Source organism: Alligator sinensis, unplaced genomic scaffold, assembly GCF_000455745.1.
Source record: "Alligator sinensis unplaced genomic scaffold, ASM45574v1 scaffold254_1, whole genome shotgun sequence".
Lineage (NCBI taxonomy): Eukaryota > Metazoa > Chordata > Crocodylia > Alligatoridae > Alligator > Alligator sinensis.
Genome location: NW_005841953.1, coordinates 2,670,640 through 2,688,434, shown reverse-complemented (window position 1 = coordinate 2,688,434; position 17,795 = coordinate 2,670,640). Strand labels below are relative to the sequence as shown.

General features: G+C 39.2%; 1 protein-coding gene across 1 annotated transcript in view; it reads left to right on the top strand.

The window, feature by feature from the left end:
• Positions 1 to 17,795, top strand: part of POU6F2 (POU class 6 homeobox 2) — a 368,518-nt gene that overhangs the window by 290,718 nt on the left and 60,005 nt on the right. The window contains exon 6 of the mRNA XM_006020446.1: positions 12,063 to 12,209. Within this exon, the coding sequence (XP_006020508.1) occupies positions 12,063 to 12,209 (147 nt within the window). The remainder of the gene's footprint in view (positions 1 to 12,062; positions 12,210 to 17,795) is intronic.

Here is a 17,795-nt window from a genome sequence, read left to right as displayed (position 1 = left end):
GGGAGGGTGGAGGAGGGGGGGAGCAAGCTGTGAGCTGGGGTTTACCAGGCCTGGGCTGGAGGGGGAAGCTAGGGTAGAGGGCTACAAGGTGTGGGGGCTCCGATTCCCCATCCTCCTCCAGCTCAAGCCAGGCAAAACCCCAGCCCACAGCTCACTCCCAGCCCCAATTGCACCACAAATTAACCTTAAGGAATACAAATTCCCTAAGGTACTCTAAAATGGAGCACCTTCATCTGACCCCTCATTTGATGAGGGTTAATTTGTTGCATGATCAGCCACTTTAAAAGTGGTCTGCAGCTGTGCATGTGTCACAATCGTGTAACAAATGTAACTTTAATTTGTTTCTAAGTGCGCAAATAGAAGTTCCCAGAGGCAAAGGTGGCACTAAGTAGCACCATCTCAGAGGCACCATATCCACACAATGGCAGAAGCAAGCAGATAATGCCTTTGGGAATGCTGAGGGAAGGCATGCTCATTGGTTTCCATTGCTCCAAAGGTACAAAAGGAGCAGGATGTGTCCTCTAAGAGCTGTCCAGTGTATTGGGGGGGCTGAACACAGTTCTGTTCCCTGTGTTTACTATCAGTAAGCTTGGGACACTCAAAATCTGCCTTAGTGTGCTTGGAACTTGTTTGCCCAAAAGTTTGTGAATTTTGGTTTGAGTTTGGAGCTGAAACCAAGCAGAAGTTAAGTATTCCCAACAGCTCTAGTTTTAGAATTTGATCTTGCCCCTGTTGAAGTTGAGAGGAGTTTTGGCTTATAAAGAAACAGAGGTTTTTGTGAAATTACTAGGTCATACATGAATGAAAAACTCCAAAACTGTTTTCTACAATGGACAGCAAAGATTTTAACGCATCAGTCTGTTAATCTCCAACAAGGATGTATGTATGTATTTCCTGTATATTTTGTTCATGCAGATTTATCCATGTGCATTCAATGGAAATTCTCTCTCTCTCATATGCACACATAGAAAAGGAGTACGAAATCTTACACCTAATATTCTGCTTTGTGAACTAACCTTTAACTGAACAGTGAAGAACATATATACTTAAATAGTATATTGTACTATGAGGCAAAACATTCCAAAAGATTTACCCAGATATGTAAAAATAAAAGATGGCATTTTCACAGTGTGCACTCTATTTGCATCCATGCGCTTTTGAGCACATTATCAGTTGTGTCTGTAAATGATTGAGTTTACATGGGGCACACCCCATTTGTGCATTCAAATTAAAGGCAAATAAAATGCTTTAGATTAAGGAGATTAATATATTGTGTCTCTGTGTGACACCCTTCCTGCTGCACCAAGACCCAAGTGCTAGCCTCTTATCCAAGAGGACAGATGGCAATTTCCTCTTGATAATGGCTCATTTTTTTTGCAACAAGAGAGCCCTGAAGTGACCATTTTTCTTGCATAGAAAGCATCTTTCAGAAGCTTGATAAATCATTCTAAAATAGATCAGCATAACAGCCAAAGAACTAAACAACTTGAAACAAGTCGAAATGGAACTGATTCTATCCCCTTCAGAAAGTTGAAGGGACCCCATTAGTGTATACTTCTACTATATTTGGAAATTGCCTCAAAAAACTGAAGGATTATGCTAATTACCTCAGTCCTAGTTCTCTTCTCTTGAACACCAGTGTAAATCAGGAATCACACCAATGCAGACATTGGAACTATACTGGTGTAACACTCAGAGGAAAAGAACATATCTTGTTCATAGTATATTTATGATGCATATAAAGGATGAAATTCTTTTTTTTTTAATGGGGAACTTGAAAGAGCCAGATGCCTGACCAGTATAATCAAAATAGCTCCAGTGATGTAAATGGAATTAAACCTATTTATACGAGTTGAGGATCTAGCTTATACAAGTAAACTAATGTTGGCATCCAAGAACTTAAAATAATAGAAGTTAGATACTCAAATGTGGCCAATTTATGGAATTCTGTCAGTTACTATTGTTTTTATTTTTCACTCACCATTGTTTTCAAATTTGTCTTAACTATCCAAAAATAAATATTTTGATTTTCACTGGGTGCGCTGACACCCAGTGAGAATCAAACATAAAATTAATTTGAAGAAATAAACTCTGGAGCATTTTGAGCCAGAGTAAACTACTGCATGTCTACACATGCATGGGTGCAGTGTCTACAACAGCAATTTGAGCCAGAGTGGAGCAGTTTATGCTGGGGCACTCCATCCTGCTCCGCTCCACACTCCAGGCGGCAGCATTGGGTGGTGAAGGGGCTGGCTGGGGCACAAGTGTGCTAAAAATGCAGAGCTGTGTAGCTAGGCAGCAGACAGGAGTCTGCCCCCTGCTGGCTGAGCTGGCTGGGCACAATTTACACCCGTGGTCAGCAGCTACACATGTGTTTAATCACAGTTAATTACTCTATTGTAAGATAGTACTGTCTCCAACTGTAGTATCTTATGGTGGTGTTAATTAGTTTACTGTGGCCTAATGCCATTGCATGTGTAGTCAGTGACACTACTTCTCAGCGATTTAGTCTACTCCACAGTAAAGTGCACGTGTACATGCAGCCACTGTAATTTTATTATTTCTAATTTGCAAACATAAGGCCCAATCTTGAGAGATGTCAATGGCTCACACCCACTTTACCTTACAGGATTGGATCCAAACACTACTCCTCACCCCTAGTGACCTTTTGCCTCTTTTCTTTTCTATATGGTGGTACAGAGATCTGAGAAAACTGATGTTAACTGCTTTGTTTTTGATATCACAGGCATAGCCATTTTATGGTATAAACTGTGCTTATAAACTTACTATAGTTTCAGTTTGACCACCAGCACCTTGTCTACAAAGAGTTTGAGAAATCCTGAGGCATACTCCCTTATCCATACAACCTAAGTAATAGCAAGGTGTATGTTAGAGCTGTGCTCTCTTTATTACCCCAGGTTGTGTCACTTTGCATTGAATCAAGTCATGTTGCATCAGCAATATTTCTATCAGTACTTACTCCTGATAGGAAATTCACCATAGATTTGGACAGCAAATATCCCAGGCACAACAAATGTATATAATGAGCAGATTAAATATCTGTGAGAACCAGACTTTTTAAGTGTGCATGGCAATTTTGCAGCTTTGAATATTCCCACATCTCTGCCATCTCAACCAAGTATGCTATTGATCATATTTATTTGTGAATTTACATATAAATATTTGAGATATGTATGTTTCTATGTGAGAGAATGTGTGTATGCATGTGTATGCAGATTTGTCTGTTTTGTCTACATAACAGCTATTCTTTCTACAATTATTTATAAATATTCTTCTACAGTCATGTATAAATACAGATTCACACAATTTTGAAATGTACATGTATTGTTGGATGGATCTCAAAAATGTTATAACATTATATAGTTATAGGCCTATTACATGAATCCCTATTCAGACACATTTAAAATAACAATTTTTGACATGATGTTTCAAAATTGAGAGTAAAAAGCATCTGCCTTAGCAAGGGCAGATTTTTAGCAGATATACATGATTAAATTGTATGGTGACTATTCTATTAGGCACTCTATGCCACTGTTCATTTAGAAAAGTTAAAGGTTGTCATTATCTCATGATACAAAATGCAAAGGGAGAATTAGAAAAAAAGAATAAACATGGCTTCTATAAACTTTACAAAGTTCTAAAATGTACAGGGTCTCCAAGCAAGTGACCAAAGTATCTTTTTATATCTATTTTATTTTATTTAATTAATTAGGCTTACATTTTGTGTATGTCAGTAATGCATTCTTGACTAGTTCTTTATTGCGTCTCCCATCCAACCTCTCTATGTGGTCTGCTCCCAATATTCTGCACAACCCAATGCTTTTGGTGTTGATTGCCAAGATCTTGTGGGGTGCATTGTAGTGCTACAGGGCATCTCAGGAGATAATCCATGGTTTGCTTCTCCTGACAAACACGCTGGTCAGTTGTGTTGAGGCCGCATGATTTCATGAAAAAGTTGCACCTGTCAAGACCCATTCTCAATCTGTTCAGACTCCACTATGTATGCCATTTGCAGTTGGAGCCAGATGCTAACTCCTCACTGGGGGTAATTCCTCACTGGCTCCATTCAACAGATTTGTTATCTAGTTTCTCCCATTCTTTTTACCAGAGGGTAGTTCTGGCTGACTCTGGTGATGTGGTCAATGGTATGGTAGAGGACTAAAAGCTATTTCTCAATGAGAAACAATGGTGCACTGGTTGATGTCCATATAGCAGGTGGTGGCCATCTGACTTTTGTACCTACTGGTCAATGTCACCTGTTACTTTCCTCCTGATGTAAGGGGTTGCTATGCCAGATAATGAGTATAAGCAAGGAACAGGGGTGGATTTTAGGAAGCTTGTTATAATTCTGCATGTATCATTTAGGGTGGTGTCAATATGTTTACCGTGACTTGAGCATCCCCAGGTAAGACAGGCATATACAGCTGTAGAGAAACAAAGTGCTACGGCAGTAGTGCATAGGTTGGATGGATGTAAGCTCCACACTTGGAATTTGCGAGCTTATGAAGAATCTTGTTTCGTGTGTTGACCTTGGCTTTCTTGACTTCAGTAGGATCTTCATGCAAACAGAAGCACTGAACATCAAGCTACTTTTGTTTAGAAGCCTAAATGCAAATTAAACAGCCTTAGCCTCATGCTTTGTTTTGAAAATCATGGCTTAAAAGCTATGTAAATATGCTAAATGTTCCTTTTATTATTTCTCATTATTACAAATATTTATTTGGAGCTCACCCCTGTGATTCAAGGATCCAGTTGAGACAATTTTTGTAAATGTCTTTTAGAAATTCTTGGGGTGTTTAAGATCTTACTGCATTCATAGGTGCAGTGTGTGCATCTAAATAAAAACATCATAGATTAAATAATGAAATTAATGGAAATGCACATTGTAGTTAGACACGTGGGGCTGACATCAACACAAGTCACACAAAGGAAGCTACAGCTACCCAGCACATTTCCAAGCAGTTTGCACTCATTTAAAAGCCTAACAATTAAAGATTTGGGTTTGATAACCTTGATCTACATCTTCTGAGGCACTCAGGATGTAGCAATAGTATTGCCTAGGGGTGTGTGAAGCGGGCTGTATTTAATTCGAATTCAGCCCAAGACAGGGACCCCAGTGCCCCCACCCAGACCCAGAAGCCACCACTCACTGAGCTGGGGGCGGGGCATGGGCCCCGCCCCCCCAGCGTGCTCCCCATTAGACCCGGAAGTGGACTGGAAGTGCTTCTGGCCCACTTCCGGGTCTGCTGCTGAGCACACTGGGAAGCCCCCCGTGCTTCTGTGGGACACTCTATGCACCCCAGCATTGCAGCATTCATGAGCCACCTGCTACCTAGAGGTATATAGAAAAATCATTTAAAGCTGTCTCTATGTTCGAATCTCAAAATATTTCCAAATCTCTCCAAATCAATTCAGAGGGTTCCGATTTGATTCATAGAGAGAGATTAAAGGGTCCTCTGATTCAATTCAGATTTGGAGATTTGGCCATCAATTCGGGCTGAATCTCTGCCAAATCAAATCAGGGACCGAAGCTTTTCACAGCTGTAGTATTTACCATTATAGTTAGTATTATAAATGTTGTTTCTGATGTTCTTATATGTGTGTTGTTAAAGTGGATATTAATAGTGATATTACTACAATCATAATAATTAAGTTGTAATAATTAGTAAAGCAATGATAATGATGATAAAACCAAGGAAGATAGCAGTATGACTTTCATGAAATGACCACGCCAACCTTAAAACAAACTCTTCCCTCTCATCTGTCCTATAACCCAGTCAATCCTAATCAATCTTTTCTAGGAAAAACATGGACAAATGTGGAGTCTTGCTGTGTGCCCTCACATTCACAGGGGAGTTCTGAACACAAATATAAAATGCCTCAGTGAGGTCAGCCCTACATGAGGAGGTATTACTGTAATAAATTCATGATGGTTTTGAGCCAGAAATTTCAGTTCCACTTTCAAAATTTCCTACAATCCCAATTGGTTCCAGGCACAAAGTTTCTGCTTGATGCTTGAGAGCATTTCTGAAATTTTCTCCAACCTTTAAGGATAATCAGATCCAGGGGTTTGGTTGGTTCCCTAATAAAGCGGGGGGATGGGGGGTGAGGGGAGGAGGAGTGTTTTGCTTTGTTGTTTTTTTTTTAATGAAGAACCACTCAATGGTTGGCTGCTTTACTGCCTAAAGCTCCCTAGTGGCAAAATTGTGTAGCAGGGTAAAAATCAAGGTTATTTCACTGGCTATTCAGGCACATCAAATTTCTACACTATTTTCTTTCTTAGTGGACTGAAGTCTGAGAGTTTAAAAAGCCAACTAGGCAAAGTACCAGGCTTTATTTAAAATAACTTTTGAAGTTGTTAACTTATAGCATGTCCCATACTTCTCCACTGTTGTATTCAGATAAAGCATCTTTTCTCTTTCACTCTTTAACACAAACCCATTGAAAAAATTCCTACAAGACCTAATTCTTTCCGTATAATGATTTCACATAAAGTAACCATACATTAAAAGTTTTACATAAACTTGATACCCAGTTTCAACTAAAATCACTGGTATCCTGAAAGTCCTCATTTTTCATACCATCAATTAGAGCATTTGCTTCCTTCTTAATGTTTGTTGAAAGGGTATTTCTTCACCAAGCACATTTTGCTTTTTACCGGTCCAATATGACGAACGCTTTGGAGTGAAAACTCAAATAAGTGCACATACTAACAAATCTAGTCTGTTGCTCACTGTAAATATGAATACTTGCTCAGCTTTTCATGATAAATTAATTCAGACACTATGTTACTGAAAAAATGGTTCACCGTGAAGAATATGTGTATGAGTTGCTGGGGAGTAACATGCTGTCAGTAATGACGCTACCAATAATGTGTACTTTTATACGAGTATTTCCTAAGGCTAAAAGTTGTCACTGCAGATGTATCCCAGTTTTCAATTTTTAAAATATGGTGGCCGCCTTAATTTTACCATGTAATGTTAATAATGAGAGTTCATTACTTCAGTGGATTTATTTTGATTTACCCATGTCCAACAACTTTTCTAAAAGTTTAGATTTTGAAGTCAGGAAAATGTATTGGAGCAGCTCAGACATGACAGAGTCCTCTTCATAAGGTTTGCCATTTAAAATAATCATTGCATAATAGAGGCACTTTTGAGAAGTTTCAGCCTGTCACTTTAAACTAAGATCTCTAATACATGGTTCTATGGCTGCTGCTTTGAATGGGAACAAAAACTCAGGCACTGGAAGCTACAGCCCTAAAGATTCTCAGCATCCAAAATTACCATACTTACTTATATACCACACACATTTTTTCCCCAAAAATCAGCCCCCCAAAATTGGGGTGTGTATCTTAAATAGAGAAGCTGGTTTTCTTTGCCAGAACCTCATAATATGGTGGTGTAGAAGGATAAAGACAACCCTGTACTGCATATCCCCCAGTCCCTTGTAATGGCATAAAACTTGACAAAAAATGGTTAGAGCAGCTGTGAAAGGGTCAATACTGAACTGTGCACCCCACTGCTCCCCTCACCCTCTTCTGCTTCCTGGCAGGGACAGAGAAGCTAGCAGTCATTTTGTAGCACAGCATCATCATGAAAAAGTCAGTTCTAGTCCATAGCTCTTCAAAAATCTTTTTTTTCTACATTCTGCCTTCCAAAGCTTAGGCTCTAACTTCTAATAGTTCCCATCTTCACAGGCAGACTTGTGTTCCTCCAAATAAATGCATCCATACTTAACTGTGGTCACAAATTCTAACATCTGGTTGTTCCTATTTACTGATGCAATTAGAGTGATATGTAAAGATTATCATTTGTACCTGCAATCATCTGTGTTCGTAGAATGATGCAATGATTTATAGGTGCAAAGTTGCACCTATGCATTTGAAAGCTGCTTCTGAAAACCAGCCACTTGCTTTCTTCCTTATTAACAACAAATAGCCAAGTACATAAGTCCTCATCCTGCCCAGGCAAAGCCATTAACATTAGTGAAGGATGCGAGTGAATACAATAGATTTGTTCTATAATTTATATTCAGTATGCCAAATTCTACCTTAATTTGGACCTTAATTTGGGCCACAAAATCATAAAATTAGAGCAGGGGTTGTCAACCAGGAGTACACGTACCTCTGGGGCTACTTTGAAAGGTCCCAAAGGGTATACGGGGGTGGGCAGGGATGGAGCACCACCACCCTGCGCCACTGCCTCACCAACCCCCCTGGTTCTATCTGGCCGCTTGCCACCCAGCTCCACATCAAGCTGCTCACCACCCCTCCCCCACCCCTGCATCTGGCCACTCGCCACCCCACCCTCCTGGTGGTACACTTATTAAAAAGGGGGCTGCCGGGGGTACACTTATTTTAAAAGGTTGAAAACCCCTGAATTAGAGAATTGGAAGGTACCTCAAAGGTCATTTAGTCCAAGTTCCTGAATATATGTAGGATTCACTAGATCTAAACCATTCCAGCTAGATGCCTATATTAGGGTAGAATTTGACCCTGTTCATATTCTTCCACTCCATCCTTGGTGCTGCTAAGCAAGAGATGTAATTGTAGTTCCTTCACCCATAAAGAATGAAAGGCTGCTTTTTTTCCTGTCTAGTTTTATTATTGCTAGGTTCCTCCAGTCTGAATTATCTGGTTTCTTTAAATTGCCAGTATATTTTTTCTCACACAAAATAATATTTTTTTTTAATTCACCAAAGCATGCCATGGCCTCTTTCCAGTTCCACTGTTAAAGCTTTTTTTTTTTTTTTTTTAAGTTCTCTATTTTGCAAATTTTAAAGGTCATGGAGAAACCCTAGCCTCAGTCTACAGATCCTAGATCCCTGGGCAAACAAAGCAATGTTCCAGTTATAAGTACTTTTGGAAAATTAATAAATGAATAGATATTTTAATGGACAGCTAATCAAATATGGTAGATAATTACAGACTCCAACAGAAAAAAAAACCCTTTTAGTTATGTGATGGGTCTCAGTCACTTGTGCTCAGGATCAAACTGATTACCAAATATGGGATCAGTAAGAAATTCTCCCTTGAGCCAGACTGGGAAGAACTGACGGAGGCAGGGGATTGCCTTCTTCAGTAGCGTTGGGGATGGTCCACTTTTTAGGGTCATCTGAGCCTAACTCATTTACTGTCACTATAAGGATGAGACATTGGCGGTATCCTTGTGTCTCCTGTGCCTTACCTGAGACATGCATGTTAGTTTTTTTATAGAATGCTTTGTGATGGTAACATGCAAGAGAGGTCAGAGTAGATATCCTTGTGGGTCCTTTTGGAAAATATGTTGCCTGGGAATGCCAGGAACTAGATTTGATGGCCCAGGAAGCCCCTTCAATCCTAAATTCCTATGATAAGCAGGCTTCTTGTCAGAATAGATTATCACCATCTCTTACATCCTCAAATGATGTATTTCTGAAATCTATCATAGACACTACTTGTATCAGTATAATGCCTACAACATCTAAAACATTTATTAAAATTTTATAACCCATTTAAAAATGGAGCTGCTCTAAATTATAACCCTTTTTTATACCTGGGATTCTCCTGCTCTGCAGACTTGAAAATACACTTGTCGTTTCATGAATTGACACTCATTTCATTTTCCTGTCAAATTTCAGATGTACAAATTCTCTGTGCTAGCCTCAGTGGGTTTTTTTACATGTCTAAGAAATATATATGCCACCTCAACTGCATATTTATGTAGCATCTGCCCATCAAACCATTATACGCAAGTTGAGGCCAGAGATTTGGGTTGATCTTTGAGGATAACTCCAAACTAAACCAAGTACAAAGTCTCTCAGAGACTCTCTCTCAACTTATACAGCTGTCCCCCCTTACAATAGCAATCATCTATATTCCACCCCAGGCACCTTAGTCTCGGTATTCTCAGAAGAGGAAACTGCAAATGTGAAAATGCCTTACAAAAATAATTATCCATTATCAAAAGTTATCCATTTTCTGCTCTTCGGTATCTGGGAATGAAGGTGTAAAGCATAAGAGCCAATGAAAACATAACCATTTATATGCCTAACCCACTGCAAAACAAATGAAGGCCTCATATAACATTTTAGAGGGATTTAGCTCGTTATTCCCAGCAGTGGTATTCCAGCTATCTGGGTAATTCATTTTTATGAAGATTCCCATTCTAGATCCCTGTATTTCTAACTGGAACATAGTTAAAATTAATGTAGACCATCTAGCTTCTGTAATAAAGGGTTTATTTTAATAAACCTTATGCAACTGTACTTTGGAAAAAAATGAAAGATTTAGACTTGGACTTATCCTCACACTTTGTTTTCATCTATAGTAATGGTAGTTTTTGGTTCCACTGTTTCGCTCACCAAAATAATTCAAGGGGCATCCAGAAGGGCTGTTCTTCAGAACCGAGGAAAAAAGAGGGGTGCCAGCCTTCAGCCCTGAGCAAGCCGGGAAGGCCCTGCTTTCTTATTGTCATCTATTCCTAGTTTACTTTCTTCACCAGAAAAATGCACAATACAACTATGTACTATGTCAGCTCCTTATGTGTCTTATTTTTGGCATTAAGGTAAGTAACACCATCTTCCATCATGCTGCAGAGTAAACGAACACAGAATGAAACCTCCTCCCTTTATTTTCATATATGGCATCCATGACCATCATATCTCAGATATGGCATAAATGACCAGTGCCAGACCCTGAGGCTATATCCAGAAGAGCACAGCCATGTACTATGTGGTGCTGCAGCCACATAATGCACATTCAGCTGCTCTCCATGCTGCAAGGGAGCAGTGCGGGGGGGAGGGGGGGGAATTGACCCGTGGACATCCAGGGGTCAAAAAACTCACCAAAAAAAAGCTGAGCGATACACATGGGGGCAGCATGTGCTGCTGAAAACGGGAGCCTGGCCAGCCAGAGCCACACTCTGGCTGCCAGTAAGGCTCCACATGCCTGGATCGCCACTGTTGCAGCCCTGGAAAGCCCCCAGAACCCCAGGTAAGCTGCTGGGGCCAGCCCAGTGCTGGCCCCAGCCTCTCCTACCCCACCTGGGATAACCTGCCACACACCAGAGGGCACATGGCACAGGCATTCCCTGAGGACAACTAGCAACAGCACAAGGTGCACCATTGCTAGTTGTCCCCAGGAAACCAAACATTCACTCGTGTGGACGCAGCATAAGAGTCCAAAACAATCACAGTAGAACACCATAATTTGTATTAAACATGTAAATACCAGCTGTGTTGTTTAAGACTTCTTATGTGAGATATGACCATCCTGTTAAGGGATCCATTTGAAAACTGGCCTGTCAGTGAAAACGTTACGGTACTCTATATTGTATATCGAGTATGTAGTAATGCACAAGGAAGTGCAGTTTATAGAAAGACAGAAATTTACATGAGCTCTGGAATTAGTTATTCACAGGAGAGAAACAATAAGAGCTGTTTCAATATGTTTCCTGTGTTTTTTGTCAATAAAGAATTGTGATGATTGTTCTGTATTATCAGTTGATTTCCAATTAAGTTAATCATAGGTCAAGTTCAAGGCTGTGATTTGTGTTTGTTTGTGTTGCTGCATATTCCATCCGTGTATAAGCTAATAGAGCTACAGTTTTTTCTGACAATTAGATTCAGTAGTTAAATGCAGGTTGCACTACAGGATCTACTTGCAAAAATGTAGCTTTCCCATCTAAATGTCTGATCTCATTCCCATTGAAATCAAAAGCTGAACTTTCATTGACTTCACTTAGGAGTAAGATCAAACTACTTAGACCTCTTATGCAACTAAGGAAGTATTATAAACATAACTCCACATTTAAAAAACTGTAACTGGGTTCTTCAGCACTAACATGGAATTTCCTCTATGATTCTTAAATATATTAATGGTCAAAGAAACCAATGCATCAGAAATAGAAACCTTTCAAAAGAACTACTTAAACTCTAGTGACGAATTGGAATATTCCACCATGTTAGGACTGTAACATGTATATATGGTATTCATTTAGCACTTTGTCTGCTCCCATGTTTATCAGTGGTTTTACTGTGATCTTTTCTTTCTTTTTCAGCTGGTTAATAATCCACTAGCAAGTCAAGCAGCAGCGGCGGCAGCAGCAGCAGCCATGGGCTCAATAGCAAGCTCGCAGGCCTTTGGCAATGCACTCTCCAGTCTTCAGGGGGTCACAGGTCAACTAGTCACTAATGCACAAGGACAGGTGAGTAGAAGATGGAGAAAACAGTAAATTCTTATTGCAGATTGCTCTTCTGATAAAAATGAATTTCTTTTTGCATAATAGTGATTTGCAAATGCACATGATTGGGATAAATAGATAATGATGACCAGCACAGGTAAGAAATAGAAAAATGTAGGGATGCTGGGAAGAAATTACAATGAAGGATATTTTCAAGTAAAAATAAGTTCAGCTTTTCTGTTTCATAATGCAGCTTTTAGAAGAGATGATGGTATGTGATAGTGGTATTTTTAAAGCATTTGGAATATTGTTGCTGATTCTCACCAATTCAAGAATTTCCTAGATTTCACCAAAAATACTAGAAGCACCTCTCCATTTCTAAACAAAGAATTAATAACAAAGAACTGTATTACTACAGTATTATTAAGATGGCTTTTTTTCTATAAACTCTGCTATGGGTCCTTCTATAAATTTGCTATGAAGCATTTATAAAATATGATACATTTATCAAAAAAAATCAACAAAGACAATTTGGCAATGCTGTATCCTTGAGTGAGTTAACATAATTGTTTACTCATTTCCTAATTAATAAAATCCAGAATTCTGTAATGGATCCCAGTCATTAGTACTAATTTGAGAGGATGTGCTGTTTTTAAAAAGCTGGTATCATTCTAAAGATGAATAATCCTGTCCTGCCATAGGTTCCCTTTCAGGGAGGTAAGTACCTAACTTTGAGCATGAGAGCAATCCCATTAACCACACATGCTTACATATTTTTCTGAATCATGGCCATTAAGTGGCTCTATTTGTATCAAATATCAGTAAGAAAGTTAACACAACTATTTGTTTCACCACAGTTGTAATGTCATAGACTCGTTGTAAAAAAAGATTAGCATAATTTAAGATTAGCCCTTTTACCTGTGTACCATGTATCCAAAAATAAATGTGCTGTTAGAAGTAATACTGATAAGATGAAACATTCTGGCAGATGTCAGACACTTCTATAGATGTTTGATAGACTAGCACAGCTATGGACATCAACGATTATAAAGTTTTAGTCCTACAGCTCTTGACATATAATTCAAAAAAGCACAAATGGTTGTTTCTCCTTCCTTCCCCATAATTTTCTACTGCCAAGTTATTTACTGGAGAAGGAAAGGTTATTTTTTTATTCTGGTCAATAAAAGAAAAGAGAAAAGGGATCCTCAAACTTTATAGGGATATTTTTTTACATAAAGCATAAACAAAGATGCTTCCTGAGCTTTGCTCTCCCCATCCAAGTCCTAGGAAAAAAATGCTGACCTTGTTATATTTACTGGGTGGGTGCAGAATTGTTCCATCACTACCCCGAGGGTTGAACGATGGAGCTTGTCAAAGTGAGGCCTTATCTAATGAATCATCTTATCGCAGGTGCACACCACACATATTAAAGGAGGATTGTATGAACAATGTGCCCTCTACAATAACCTTTCAATGTCTACTTTAACCCTTGTTTCAATCCCTTTTCATCAAAGGATCATTTTATGCAGCCAGCTTTAAATGGAGGCTCTCAAAAGCCTATTAAGATTTCTGGAGGGATGGGGTATTGGAATGGAAGAAAAGTTGGTTATAATACGTATAACTCATAATCAGATCAGCTCCATCTGTAAGGCCTGCTTCTGTATATCTCTGCTCCAGAAATGGAGCAGAGATATACAGGTAAATGGTACATACTGTCCTCTGAAAAGATACACTTGGCTTCTAAAATGTAAATTGTAAGAACTGAATATATAAAGCCAGGCCAGATTTTCAGTAGTTTTTCCTTTCGTGTCCTCCTCAGAAAACAAAATTGAAGCGTGCACATGAACTGTGTATTTAAAGAATTAGTACTGTGAATATGCCAGTGAATGAGGAGGTATAGAGTCATTTGGGTCAAGGTACTGTTGCTTATTCCACAGATAATATAAAATCCAATAATTCCACAGGTTACAGAGAGAGAAAAAGAAAGGAGAGAAAAAAAGAATCTCTCTCTATTGTTGAATAAAATTACAGTTGCTATCTACCTTTCAGCTCTTTAGAGCAGCAATTGTCTTTTTTGTTATGTGTTTGTATAGTGCTTGGCATAATCAGGCCTTGATTCATGACTGGAACACCTCAGCACTACAATATTAAAAAAAGTATTTCTATACCAGCCAACTTTATAGCAATCAATATTATTATCTATAGCACATTTCTAAAGCTATCCACCCACACAGCAGTTGTATCCCATGTAATTAATTTGGATTTGAGAAATTGAGTTTTGGTAAGTGAATATACCTTTTCAAATGATTAATATTCACACAAAGCAACAAAAAGTATAGGTCCAATTTGTAAAAAAAACCCTATAATTAGCAGTAGTTTTGGAGTGACCAGCTTGAGACTGCTTAGGGGGGAACCTGATTTTCTGAAAGTGATGGAAACCAGACTTTTAAAAATAAGGTCTCTATGAAGAATCTTGAGCATGTCACCCAAATTCATTAGTCACATCTGAAAATGTAAGCCTGGGCGTTTGACCACCACATTTGCATATGCAGTCACTGAAACTGCAAGCCCATCCTTTTTTTAAAAATGTAGGTCTTTGATGATTATCTGTCTTAATATTTGGTGATCATTTATCTGTTGTAATATTGAAACTATAGGTCTTATCTGAACCTCTAGTCCAAATCTAGGGTAAATTTACTTTTTAACAATATATGACTTGACCTTCTAATCCTAATAGTCTGGGATTTCAATCCTGTGTTCAAAATGTTCAGTGTGACAATGTGATAGCAAATTTGTGTTAATTCCATTTTGGAATCTAAAAATGATGGTTGGGGTATGCAAATATTACTATTTGAAAAGCCAGAGTTTTCAACAACCAAGGTACCAGATCCTATCAACTTTATATTGCCTTATTTGTTTGCTATAATATAGGCAGAAGACTGTGGTTCAAATTTTTACTTTCACAGATAGGTTGAAAAACAGTTAATGGTCTGGGAGGCATAACCATTTCCTATATTCTATTTGAATAGTGGCAGTCAACCTCTGCTTAGTTCTTTAAGTCTCCTCTATTTGATTAAAACAGATCAAGTGGTTAATGTACATGAACATTACTAGTCAACCTAGTGGCTCATTGGTTATATCACAGAGCCGGATATGTTAGGTTTGTTTGACAGTTTCTTAGTTTGAAGATAGCTTTTCTTTTATATTCATGAGGGAGGACTCCTTTCATATGGCTGACTTGGAACAACAATTATAAGTCCAGTTTAAGCTTAGTTAACCAGTCCAATGCTCTTGAGGAAAAGACATGTATCTCTGCAATGTCACCATCAAATTTGTATAGAGGGCAGAGTGTTGTTATGTGGTCCATAATTTGATCAGGATTGCCACATTCTGCAGAACTCCTAATACACCACCTGTGCATCCAGTGACCACAGCGGCCATGTCCAGTTTGGATCCAATTTAGAACCTTCTGTGTTTTTCGTGGAAGGTCAAAACCAGGAGGCTTTATTGTTGAGTTGTAAATTAGATGTTTATACTGAATGGTGGATTAATTCCATGATTTCCTCCAAGCTGCTGCACTGTTGTATCCTGCAAGGGCTTGAACACGTGTCCACAAAGGTTTCTGGGACACCGAGCTGTAAATCTCTATGGATGGAGAGGGTCTGGATTGTCATTCATACATATCACCTCTCTATGTGTAGCTTCATCACGGCGAATGTCTGGAGGAGCAATACTGGCCAGCACCTGTAACCACCGAATTAGCATAGATTTCAGGGTTCCAGTGATAGCATGCATTCATAGAATCATAGAATCATAGAAGTAGGGTCGGAAGGGACCTTGCAGATCTTCAAGTCCGACCCCCTGCCCAGGCAGGAGGGAAACTGGGCTCAAATGACCCCAGCCAGGTAGGCATTGAGCCGCTTCTTAAAGATCCCCAGGGTAGGAGCCAGCACCACTTCCCTTGGAAGTTGGTTCCAGATCCTAGCTGCCCTAACTGTGAAGAATTGCAGAATTTAACTGGACCATCCACACATTTGGTATGAGTGCTAGCAGCCCAGCGGTACACAGGAGCACAGTACTCAGCCATTGAGAAGACCAGTGCCATAGCAGAGGTGCGGACTCCCATGATGCGGATTCCCACAGTGGCACCTCATCTAGTTCCAGCAAGTTTTCGCATTATGTTCACTCATTCATGAGGATTGCGTTCAATGTACTAGATACACTAAGGGAAGAAAAGCAAGAGAGTTTGGGGGCGTTAATTTTGTGAGAAAATTCTCTTACTTCCACCCCCCTCATCCCAAATAAGAGTACTGTCCATAATACATTCAGCAGATCTTACACAGGCTGTTATTAAGTGTGGAGAAATCTTAAAGTCTAACCATCTGTACTTAGAGTTTTCTCTGTATCACTTCTTTAGGTAAGGTGCTAAATATGTAAGAACATAAAAACTGCCATTTACTGGTCAAACAGTAGGTACATCTTACTCCTTTCTCACTTGCGGCCACTAGCATTTAAGATTTAAAGTGTTCTGATTCAGAAGCTGTATCTTTAATTTGCATACTCAATAGTTTATAATGTCCCTTTCCTCCAAGAATTTTTCCAATGCCTTTTGAATCTGGCTTAACTGTCAGCTTCCGCAACATCTGCTGGCAATGAATTGCATAGTTTAATGACACGCTGTATAAAAAGGAACTTCCTTTCGTTACTTTTAAACTGACTACCTACTAGTTTCATTTTGCGACCCTTAGTTCTTGTGTTGAGAGAGACAGTAAATAGTAAATACCTATTTACTTTCTCTTTGCTGTTTAGTATTTGTAAACCCTTATCATGTCCCCCCTCAAACATCTTTTTTTCTAAACTGAGTAGGCCTAGCATCTTTAGTCTTTCGTCATATGGAAGCTCCTTCATACCACTAAGCATCCTTCTCTGTACCTTCTCTGATCTCACAGCCTGGTTCGCGCAGGCTCCTGCCAGAGCTTCACCCATGCAGAAAACTGTATGAGCTCATCAGCTGATAAGTGTGAGCTCTAACTGGAGTCACTATTTTCACTCAACTCTAGAGCCCAGGGAGTGAGTACAAACACTGCTCATCCCATGTTTTCTCCTGCTGCTGAATTCAGCAGGGGAGGAAGCAGAAGGTGAAGAGCAGCAGTGATCTCAATATACCACTGCAGTACTCTAAAATACCACTGAAGTCTATGAGATTAGAGGACCCTCAGTATCTCCCAAGGGGCCTTTGAAGAACTAGATAGAAGGGTAGTAGGATAATTGGATCCTACCTTTCTTAATGAATATATGCTATCATCAAAGATCAGATGTCCACTTGTTCAGTCACAGAATCCCTTTCTATTGCAGGAGAATAGAAGAGGGATTTGTTATTCCATTCTTGCAAGTAACAGAAACAATACAGGTTTTATGTTTTAGTGGTAGGTCTTAATCTTTTGGAAGAAAGGAATACGCATCATAGCTTTTCCACCATTGAAACTCAGTTGATGGTGATGGTTCCTACAAACACTGCCTGCAGTCCATCAATATATGCCACCACATTTTGCCCTCAGTGACATTTTGCAATCTTCCTGACTTCATAGGAGTTGCAAGCTTTCTAAAGAA